Source organism: Lontra canadensis, unplaced genomic scaffold (assembly GCF_010015895.1).
Source record: "Lontra canadensis isolate GAN:19392208 unplaced genomic scaffold, GSC_riverotter_1.0 scaffold6, whole genome shotgun sequence".
Classification (NCBI taxonomy): Eukaryota; Metazoa; Chordata; class Mammalia; order Carnivora; family Mustelidae; genus Lontra; species Lontra canadensis.
The window spans coordinates 9698148-9710461 of record NW_022631000.1 but is presented as its reverse complement, the minus strand read 5'-3'; the positions used below and the strand labels follow the sequence as shown (position 1 = coordinate 9710461).

The window sequence follows — 12314 nt, the reverse complement described above, 5'->3', positions numbered from 1 at the left end:
TAAGCGTATGTCTACACAAAAACTTGTATGCTCGTATTAGTTTTGCTTATAATAGTCAAAAACTGAAAACCCCTAAATTATGATTAAGTGAAAGGACAAATTATGGTCTGTCCAATCAGTGGAGTAGTACTCATCAAGAGAAAGGAATGAACTGTTGATTGACATAGCAACATGGTTTAATTTCAGAATAATTCTTCCAGTGAAAGAAACCAGAAAAACTTTCATACTATGTGATTCCACTTAATAAAAATTCTAGAAAATGAAGACAACCTATATTGAGAGAAAGATCAGAGAAGGTAGGAAGGGGTGTAGAGAGGGATTGCAAAGGAGCACAAGGAAATTTTTTGGGATGATCAATATGTTCATTATCTTGATTTTTATAATGACTTTATACATATGTCAAATCTTATCAAAATATACACTTGAGTTATATGCAATGAACTGTATGTCAGTTATTTCTTGGTACAGCTGGAAATGTAAAAATAAAAAGTGTTGACATAGATCAGAAGGAAATTTTACATACATATTTAGAAATAAGTTTTTACTTAGTAAAAAAAAAGGGTTTTTTTTTTGTTTTGTTTTGGTTTTTTTTATGAAGGAAGACCTCAAAGAAGAAATATAAGAACTTGGGAAGAGATGTTGAAACAGCAAGAAACAATGAAAATGAAGCATGATTTGGTAGAACTCAAGGAAGAAATAGAAAAAATAAATCATACAACTGGAAAGAATTCAAAGGCAGATTATCACTCTGATAAACACAATGGGGATATAGAGCAGGGGTCATTGAACTATTACCCATTGACCAAATCTAGCCCACTACCAATTCATGTGTGGCCCTTAAGCTAAAAATGATTTTTATTTATTGGATGATTGAAAAAAGAAGAGTATGCAACAGAGACTATATGTGGTCTACAAAGTCTAAAATATTTCCTGTCTAGCCCTTCACAGAAGAAGTTTGCTATATATCCCCTGCTATAGAAGATAAATGTGAAAAAGCAAATAAAATGAATAGTAATTGGGAAGGACCTCTTATAATTACAAAGAAAATGATAATGGAAGTAGGAAAAGGAGATTCAGTAGTTGTATAGCTGGAGTACTGAAAGAAAAAGTAAGGTAAGAACACATTTTTAAAGATATAAATCAGGAAAACTTTTAATTAAACACAAAAAATCTTGAAGAAGCATATTTGAAATAGAACACTGCATGGTTAGGGTAAACTATCCCAAGAATAGACAACCATAAGACATATACTAGAAAAGTTACTCAACTGTGCAGAAAAAGATAAAATGTTTTGATAAGTAGGCATAAAGATCAAATCACAGAGACAAAAAAAATCAGGTTGGCTTCAAATTTTCTACAGGAAACTTCACTCGGATGATAGTAAAGTAAGAACTATAAGACCTTCAAGGAAAGGAGGTATAAACCAAGAATTTTATATTCATCATACCATCCTTCAGATAAAAAGCCTACAAACAAATAGTTTTGAAAGCAGGAAAACAAACAAACAAACTCAGGAATCCCTTTTAGAGGAAAACAAGATCAAACTTCAGCCAGCCAAGAGATACCTGAAAATTCTACAGCAAGAAAACTGGAATTAGCCATTGACTATATCTAACTATAGGCTATAGACCATAACTATAGTTAAACTATAGGCTAAGCTATATGGAACATTAGGTAGCAAACTGAATGTAAATTCCCTGGCAACGTAGAAATAATTCAACCAAAAAAAAAGTCAAGGATGGAAGAAGGTAAAAGGTAATTTGTTTGCTTTACCTATAAAAAGATGGAGAGATATTGAAGCAATTTAAGGATACTTTTTGGTACTGATGCAAATACAAAGAAAGAGAATACCAGTAAATAGTGGAAGAAAAGAAGGTAGAGAAAAGAAGGTAGAGAAAATAAATTTCATCATCATCCAGGGTAGGAAACTTATAGATACTGTCTAGAGATGGAAAGAACTAAGAATAAGAGTTTTATAAAATTATCATTGTAATGGTATCTCCTTGGGGGGAAAGAAAAATCCTCCATAGTATCAGAAGAAGTATCCAAACAAAACAAGAGAAATGGGATGTATCATTAAAAACTTAAGATAAATTTTTAATAAAAACAAAATAATATGACAGCTAATACCAACCACATATATGGTATCAATAAATGCAAATGGCCTAAACTTTACCTTAATAAATAACGAGGAATTTGAGGTTGCATCACAAGGCAAAGCTTGATCCTGTGCTGTATAGAAGATGCCCATCTGGAAGAGATTATGCTGAGTGAAATAAGTCAAGCAGAGAGAGTCAAGTATAGTATGGTTTCACTTATTTGTGGAGTATAACAAATAACATGGAGGACATAGGGAGATGGAGAGGACAAGGGAGTTGAGGGAAATTGGAAGGGGAGGTGAACCATGAGAGACTATGGACTCTGAAAAATAATCTGAGGCATTTGAAGGGGCGGGGGGTGAGAGGTTGAGGGAACCAGGTGGTGGGTATTAAGGAGGGCACATATTGCATGGAGGACTGGGTGTGGTACAAAAACAATGAATTCTGTTACGCTGAAAAGAAATGAAAAAAAATACTGGTTTTTAGGAAGATCAGTGATATTTAGCATTGGAGAGTTGACAGGCCTAGGTCTCTTAGGAAACAGAAAAAAAAAAAGTAAGGTTAAGTGATATTTAAATAATTTCAAGGAAATTTGAAAATAATCTTGTAAGATTATCCCCAAAGAAATTTTCCAAGAGAATAGAGAAATTCACTGCCTTGAAATGGTTCAAAGATGAAAAAATGTAATTCTCAGAAACCACTTAATATTCTAATTATACATTAAACTTGTATTATATTATATATTATATTTCTGTAACATCCACTGCTTATTGTCTAGCTTCTCCTTGCAACATTTGTACTTTAGTTTTTTTTGTTTGTTTGTTTTGTTTTGTTTTTTGTACTTTAGATAGTTTAAAAACTTCATTGTTCATGATAAAAGCAAATGTTTACAAATTATATTCTAATATATCTAAAAAAAAATAAAATGGCAATTCAGAAGGATTGAACATGTGATCTCAAACAGATGTACAAAAATCAAATAGGGGTCCAACCTAATATTAATTTGGAATTCAAGAGAAAAAAAACATTAAATGACCAAGGAAGGGCATTAAATTAGACTAAAGTCTTCAGTTTATAATAAAGATGTATCCATTACAAATCTCTCATATTAGCTAACATCGTGTTGAGTTCCATAAAGCAAAAAGCTACAAATGATACATGGAAAAAGAGTCAATAATGCTGATAATAAGAAATTTTAATTGACCCTCAACCTACGAATATCTAAACAATCAATAATATATAATACTCATGTATACATAATTGATATATACTCTCTACTCTCAAAATAAAGAATGTACTTTTTATCACTGTTCTTGAAATAGTCACAAGGATGACTATGCTGAGCCACCAAAAAGCCTGGTGGAGATAGTGGACACTGTCTATCAAAATTACAAATGCATATACCTTTTGATCTAGAAATTACACTTTTAGAAATTGATTATATATACATAAATATAAAATTATCTATTTACAAAATTACCTATTTTATATGTCATTATAAAATACTGTGTAGAATGAAATGTTGAGAAGATCTAAATGTTTATCAGCAGGTCTGGTTAAATAAATTTTTATATAACAGTACATTATTAGAATATGATGCATCTGTAAAAGGAAATGAAGAAGTTTTTTAAGTGCTAATAAAGATCTCTAGGATGTATCCTTTGTGCAAAAGCAAGATATAGACTGTGTGCGTAGTATACTCATAGTATACTCAAAAAAGGTAGGGAAAGCTTATTTATATATGCTTCTGTATGAGTTATAAACAGAACTCTGGAAAGATAAACAGAAAAACAACAGCAGTGGAATGTGAACTGGTCAAATGAAGAATGGAGTAGTACGGAGAGTTTTCCAAATATACTTTAAAAAATGTGTGTTGTTTCATGTGAGTATATTATCTGCATAAACATCTAAAAAGAAACAATGTTATGGGGTTATAGAAGATAAAGCATTAATTCTTCTCTGGGGGACCAAGGGGAAGGGAGCAGAAGCACGTAACACAAGATTATAGAAAATAGTTCAATCAAAAGATGGTAAAAACCTTAAAACAATATGGTGACTTGAGGCTAGAGAAAATTCCAAATTTAAAAGACATTTAAATGAAGAAATCTATAAGACTTCGTCACTGATAAGGTGGAGGGTTGAAGGTGATGACGGACCAAAGATAACCTAGCTTTGGTGTCTGGATGTTTGGTGATGTCACTACTCAGGAGGGGGAATGCATTAGAAGTACTGGTTGAAGGCAGGTGCAGGTATAGAAGCAAAATAATTCTGTTTTGGAAGGGTTGTCTTGAGAGATATGTGAATTTTATAGGATGTTCCAAGAGGCTTTTGGGTCTCAGAAGAAAAGGTGCTATTTCAAAATCTGTGCAGGCCATCTATCTCAGAAAAATTTTCATCAGAACAGAGTCAACCCTTCATCAGTCAGGACTCCCAATTTTCAGAGTCAGGTATTTATAAGAGGAAAGGAAATGTTGTGTCCCAGAGAATCTGGCCACTGAGCTGTTTCCCACACAGGTGTTTGTGGTCCAGTAAACATGAATGGTTGCTCTACCACAAAGGAGGTCCGAGCAGACCCCGAACCAGGCTCACATCCCAGGGGGAATGAACCTGAGCCTGGCAGTAGGGCCTGTATTATTCTTTATCTTCTCTCCGTGTATTTCATGAACGTCTCATCAATTTAACATGGCCATCATCCCATCAAAATATTAGCTTAAAAGGCACTTCTTTTACAGGCAGAACAAATGCTTCCTCTCTCTGTTCAGCTGCGCCTGTGAGCACAAGCAGCATCCTGGTATCAGGGACACCGTTGAGGCCAGTCTGCCCTCAAATGTGCCTTGACACTCCAGCCCCAAGCTCTGAACTAGAGCTATTGCTGAAGGTCAGGATTCATTCCAGATGCTGGGACCTGCATGTGCAGAACAGAGGGCCTCCAGAGAAAGCAGACAGGGGCTGTGGAGGCCTGTTGGATATAGTGGTTCCTGAAATTGCTCAGGAGACATCTGATCTGTGATGTTTGACAAACCATTGCATTCTCATCTTATCCGGTCACCAGTCATCACAACAGTGTTGCAATAGATCTAAACTACCACGGACCCCTTAAACAGTTATCAGTGAAGGTGTGCAATCTTGAAACGCCATTAAGAAATGAAGACTATTGGATTATTGTAATATTCCAATTGAAAGTTTCTTTTACTTACATTCATCTAACCATTTTTTCCCCCATAAAAGCCTCAGTTTATACCAAATAGGATCACCGAGTCTACTATTACCTGCCGAACTTCAACATCTAAGGTGAGTAATTAAAGTAGGATTTAGCCATTTGTGTCATGTTTCCCATATGAAGGGTAAGACTTTATCAAGGGCCAAATGTCACCACGGTTAGTGAGGCTCAGAGAGTGAAACACTAACACATATTTTTAACTTCCATTATTTTTTTGTCTTATTAGAGTGATAGGAAAAACTTAGAAAATAAAGTAAATAAGAGATAAATAAAATTTAAGTCACCCGTAGTCTTACTATCTGGAGGTGATGACCGTTTTAAATATTTTAATGTATTTTCCATATTTTCTATGGCTATGTATGCATATATGTATATATGTAATATATATAGAAAGATACATTGATTCAGTCTGTGGATATATATTTGCCTAGAAATATGTTGTATATGCAATTCCTACATTGTTTCTTGTGGTTCCTTTGTGTTCTATTATATTCCTCAAATGTCTGTTACAATCTAAAATGGAAGTTTTAGAATATTTTTTTTTACCTTTGGGGTTTTCAGTTATACCAATCACACACAAACATGTGCACACACATACCGAAAACTACAATTTTAGTTATTTCTTAACATGCAGATGATAGGATTGATAGCTAGATTACTTTTTGCTCCAGAGAACCAAAGGCAAGTAAACCTCTGTTGGGAGAAAGTCAGGAAGCATACTATGTTCTCAGTCTGTAGTCTTCTGCATCCTCAGAATCAGAGAAGGTTTTTTTTTTTTTTCTGTTTTGTTTTGTTTTTAAGATTTATTTATGTGGCAGAGAGAGAGACAGCGAGAGAGGGAACATATGCAGGGGGAGTAGGACAGGGAGAACAGGCTTCCCATGGAGCAAGGAGCCTGAAGCAGGGCTCAATCCCAGGACCCTGGGATCATGACCTGAGCCGAAGGCAGATGCTTGATGACTGAGCCATCCAGGCATCCCAGAATTAGATGATTTCTTGGCTCAGGCCTCCTCTGCTGAATCAAATTCTGAGTGAGACCTTACGGTGGTATATATTTGCTAAAGCCTATTTTCTACACTTCTGCTTTTTAAAGTTTTTGAAGTGTTTATTAGTAATAAATATCGCCTAATGTCATAAGGTTTTGAGGGAAATGATAATTATAAATAAGCTGGCTCCCCAAAAATGAAAACATGTTCTTTGTTATTCCAGGATAATACAGTAACTCAGAAAATCAGGCCTAGGGGCGATGACCTGAAGCAGGGGTCCCTTGCCTCCTTTGAGCTTCATGTCAGCCACAGAGGCTGGAAGAGAAACACAGAAGGGACAGACTCTGATGTGGAATGTATTACAGACACTAAAATTATGAAGAAGTCTCCACAGAAGAAAGCAAAGCCTCAGCAGCCCAGACGTCCAGCCACCCTGCCAGAAAACGTCAGCTCAGCCCAGAGGTCCCAGGTGTTTTTCTTTTCTTATCCACAAAATGTATAGTCATTCACTTATTCCAGAAATAGCACTGGGCAAAGGTTCTATTTCATTTTCACGTTTTTAAAGCACTCTAATTATAGCATGCGTATTGTCAGTGGAGTTTCCAGGACAAGGTCCCAATTTCTATTTTTTTCCTCCCCATTCTCTTTTGGAAGAAACGTCGGAAGGCTAATACCAGTACATCAGTGCACTGTGTGATGCTCAACCAACTAACATGGCCCTAAGAATGCCTGCATGGGAAAAGGATTTAAGATCTGTATTTGAGAGAAACATTCATATAGGATGAACCTGTAATCTGGAGGATTCTGCATTCAGTGCTTTATAGCAAAAATTCTTAGCCAGATTTTATAATAGGTACTTACCCAGTAGTTGAGGTTCTGGAAAAATGGGATATAATCTTGACAATACACTTAAGTGGTGGGACTGATTTTAACAAATGCACCACCCCATAATTTCCAAATGAGCTTGTTTTTTTCAAAAGAATCGCTGCACTTTCATTCTTACAGTATTATTCTTATTTAATCCCTTTTTGAGAACTTGCTCTCAGATTTAGCATATGTTAATAAGAATACCTACAATTCAGTGGTCATTTAACCTATGTCAGATTCAGTGGTGGATGATAACAGACAATATCTCACCACCATTTAAAATCTTTTATAAGCCAACGTTCATTGCCTACCTCATCTGCCTTGTTCATCAAGTTTGATTTCTAATGCCTTTTTACTATTTCCCCAAATTAAATTTACTCTTAAAGGGTAGAGATGGGCCACCAGAGAAAATATTCAAATAAATTGCCGTAGGCTCTGAAAGCCGTAAACTAATTTGATCAGCAAATATCTACTGAACTTTGCTCTGTGTAAAGATACTGTGTTAAGCATTGTGGGAGACAAGATATTTTAGGCATGGTTCTTTCTAAAGGAATTATTCTGCACATTGTTACACTGCAGAAATATCTCACACGTTCTTTTGTAAAGTCTTTGGCAAATGGTGTATAGGTTCCTCTAGAAAATCTTTAGTGACAGAAACGTATTACTTCTGGAGGTAGCATTTCTCATTCCTTTTTTTGGTAGCTCATTCTCTTAAAATATCTGAGGACCAGTTCCCTCTAATTTTGAAGTTTGGGCCCTAAATCTTTCTTCAAGACTGTAGGGAAAAGAACTGTCTACAATCAACAGAATTATTGGTCATAATTACTTTGAATTATATACATACAAGCTCAAATATTCAGAAGATATTTATTTAACCTTTGCTATGTCAAAATGCTGCATGTATGTAATATAAAAAGTAGTTACGTCATTTTATAGCCCTATCTCCTTTAAGCCTGATTTCCACTCGTTAACTGGGCAATTTCAAGATTTGGGATTTGTTGATATATTTTATGAGTAGGTTTTATGCTGTAAAAACATAAGTGATTGAGAAGTTGAAGAGTACCTTGGTGTTAAGATAACACATTTTAGACTATAGAGATTCACTTAGTGTGGTGTGTGTGTATAAAATCATCTGTTAAGTGCCACTCAGTATGCTAGCCAACTACAGGGGATTTAACTGTGAGCAAACCCACATACAGTCCCTGGTTGCATTAAACTTACACGGAGACAGACAATCCAATAATTAGACAAATGTGAACTGCTACTGTGGCAGTTTTTAATGACTTAGTAGCATGAGTACTTATAATAAGGGATTTGATCCTGCCTGGAGGGACTGAATGGGACAAAGTGATGAAAAAATCCTGTGAAAGCAATGGCTGAATTTTTAGGATTGAATCCCAATTAAATTGGCAAAAAGAGAGGAAGAGCATTTCCTAAGGATGCACACATACGCTAAAGAAGGATGCTGGTGAATACAGAGTACCTTAAGAAGACAAGGACGCTCTGGTGGGGCGGAGAGATGGAAAGGGACTGTGGGGTGAGAAGCTTAGGGAGTGACCAGAACCATGTAGGTCCTACAGGCTTTGACAAGGGGTTTTGCATTTATCCTAAAAGCAGTGGGACACCACTGAAAGGAGGTGGTATGATCAGATCTTCCTTTAGAGAAGATTATTAGCTGAGTATGGAAGCCTCTGGTGAATATGGGCGGAGCAGTCAGGGGGCTATTAACAGTGGTCTCCTAGGGGAAAACACTGGCAGCTTGGGCTGAGGTGATGGCGGCCAATCAGAGGAGGGGTGCATTTGTTCCCTCTGTGTTTGTCTTGAGGAGGAGACGCTGACCCGTGCTGGCAATGTATTAGGTACAGAAGGTGAAACAGAGGGGAATGTCAAGGACTACAGTATTTTTGGGCCCTGCACCTGGTTTGATGGTGGCTCCGTTCTTTGAAATAGAAAATTCTAGAAGGTGGCTGGTTCTGTTGGTGGTAAATCAGTTTGAGACCTCAAAGAGGACATGCTGAGTGAGGAGTAAGGGTAAGAAGAGAAGAAAGACTGGACAGAAGCCTGAGGGATTTTACCATCTAATGGCTAGCTGTAGGGAGTAAGTGTGTCCAGGTGATGGTGAAGAAATGATTGGGCAGGAAGAGGACAAGCCAGGTGCTTGTTTCCTCATTAAAACCAAAAGGTAGAAAATGTCAGTTCAAGGAGAGTTAGTCAGAGAGGCTAGCTTCCGTTGAAAGGCCTAAAAAAGTCCATTTATTTAGTGACTTAGAGGTAATGGGGTGATCTCAGAAGAATTTTATTGTTTTTGTTGGAGTGAACGGGGTAGAAATCAGATCGGAATAGACTGATTAGCAAGTGGAATGTGAAGACGTAAAGATAGGGGGATGTCAACTCTTGGAAATGCAAGAAAATTTCACTTCAGAAGATACTCTATACAAAAATCTAGAATTGGGGCAGATCAGGAGACTGGAATTCTGTAACATTTGAAAAATGAATTTAACCAAAATTTAAACCTCAACTGAAACAACTTTCAATTACTTGAGGAGTATTTGCCGTAAATTTCTAATAATCTGTCCAGTAAGCACACTGGGCATTACCACTACCAGAGGAGGCACGGGAAGTATCATTAATTTTAACATTAGCCTAAGTAGATGGAATTAGGAAGACAGATATGCCCGAGTCAATCTTATAATGTGCTCCAAAACCTTGATAAGAGTAGCTCTGGAATTAGCTAATGTTTTAACTTAAATGTACCACAATTCAACTTTATTAACACAGGTGATTAATTAATTGTTAATTGTTAGTTAATTGCTCTTCCTAGAGAATTGTTTTTATCACCTCCTTGTGTTTCTCAGAAGGTTCCACTTTCCTTATCCTCAACAGCTTTTCCTGAAAGCAAGGCTCCCAGTAAAAATAATAATCTTATTGTTTCCTACATCTACAGCTTTTAATTCCCTTTAATGTTCTCTCAGTGTCCTTCGTTAATTCATTCCAGCGAACAAACATATGCTAAGCATTTCTGTGGGGCCAGGTGCTGAGGGTGCAGAGGTTGACACAGTTCTTGCTCTCGAGAAGCTGAGCATCTACTAGTAGCCATTCCAGTCAAAGGAGACCTTTCCCTGCATCATACATTTTTCATACCAGCTGTTTCCCATCTCTTCAAGTATGAAGACATCTTTTTTTTAAAAAATGACACAGAGCTCTCACATAGAGACAATATAGGCATTGTCCATCTACCGATTAAGAACTACATAACAGAAAGCCATTATAGATATTTTGAAATGAAGGTATATCTTATGTCCCCACAGCAACATCTACCTAAATTTTAAGAACAATGTGTATATCCACATGAGACATATTTATTCAGTGTATGGGCAGTAATTCATGAAGATCGTTTGATTCACTATTGAGGCTTGTAGTCTGCAGCACTCATTTCATACTTAATTTGCCTTATGATACTCTTATTTTATTGTTGTGTATTGTTTTTTAACTTTTACAAGTGCTTACCTAAATCATATATTTCTTGAGGGCAAAGATCAGAAATTGAATTTTCCGTATTTCCCACAGAAATTTGCTTCTTTTTTTAAAAGATTTTATTTTTTTAAAGATTTTATTTATTTATTTGACAGATCACAAGAAGGCAGAGAGGCAGGCAGAGAGAGAGGGGGAAGCAGGCTCTCTACTCAAGAGAGCCCAATGCGGGGCTCGATCCTGGGTCCCTGAGATCACGAGCTGAGCGGAAGGCAGAGGCTTAACCGACTGAGCCACCCAGGTGCCCCCAGAAGTTTGCTTCTCTACAGAAGTGAATAGAGGCTGAATGCATGTGGTTTAGCATGTACCAGTGATTGCTGCTAACTCTTGTATATTTCCTGTTAATATATTGCCACAGGCCTCTTCCTGGGAAATTAATAGGAAGGAGAGTCAAAACCTTGTGCAGGAATCTAAGGCTTTGATTGAAGTTGAACCCAGCAATGGCGATTATCCAGATCTAATCCTGGTGAGATAAATTTCATAGGCTAAATGACACCTTGAGATTGATTCGCATTCATGAAAATTAGAGGAATTCAAGAAGCATGTCATATTAGTACCTCAAAGTAATGAAACATTTAATTGAATAACCTAGTTTTTAGGTGAAGAAACAAGACTCAGAAAAGTTAGTTACATATCGAAGGCTATAGAAACCAGTGAAAATGGCACTGGGACTTATACATTCCGACAGCTAATTATGATGCCTTTCATTTGAGTTGTTAGGGTGAGAAAACTTTAATAGTATGCAAATCCATACAATTTATGTATATGTAATATATACCTGCATATATATTATATATAAAATATATGTGTAAAACTTGAAGATCATCCTAAAATCTATATGCCCAAATCTATAGCATATGACCCTTCCTGTAATTTATAGCAGGGATCCCCATCAGAGTGTAATTCTCAACTGACTTACTGCCACTGCCAGAAACCCTAGAGAAATCTATTCAAGAAATATAGATGTATTTCTGTTTATTGCCCCTAAATTATGTATCCCTGATTCTAACTTTGGTAGTAACTATCAAAGGCCTTTGTATCTGACTATCCTATAGATACCAAAAGACTTGCTTTGCCTTATTGATACAGGTGTGAAAGATAGCCTTTGATATATAGGAAGAACTGACTCCAGGACTGGCCATGTGAGGAACACTGCATCTTACTATTTAACACTGCCGTGTTAAAGACATTGTCCATTATGCTGTTTAGTGTTCTTTGCACTGTAATTTAAAAGTTCATTTAGATATTAGAATTTAATTTCAGGAAAAAAATCTATTTAGTGCTTCCTTTTGTTAGAATATGAATTGTATTGCTTACTATATGAGTTCTCTTTTTACTTTGATCGCCAAGGAGCTTATAGCTAACCTTTAAATAAGAATAACTATAGTCACCTACATGGTTGCTGCTTGTTGTCATGATAATATAAGGGAGAGTATTTAGAAAGGGGCCTGGCCTTGCCTGAGTAGCTCAGTTGGTTAACTGTCAGACTCTTTATTTTGGCTCAGGTCTTAATCTTGAGGTCATGAGATCAAGCCCCACATAGTGCTCCATGCTGGGCGTGCACCCTGCTTAAGATCCTTTCTCTCTGCCCCTGCCCAGTGCACGTGCGCA

The 12314-nt window shown here is 36.4% G+C and overlaps 1 protein-coding gene across 1 annotated transcript in view; it reads left to right on the top strand.

Moving 5' to 3' along the window:
* The window catches only part of MORC1 (MORC family CW-type zinc finger 1), a 175511-nt gene that overhangs the window by 127752 nt on the left and 35445 nt on the right, over positions 1-12314 (top strand). Inside the window, exon 18 of the mRNA XM_032852629.1 lies at positions 6529-6774. Within this exon, the coding sequence (XP_032708520.1) occupies positions 6529-6774 (246 nt within the window). The remainder of the gene's footprint in view (positions 1-6528; positions 6775-12314) is intronic.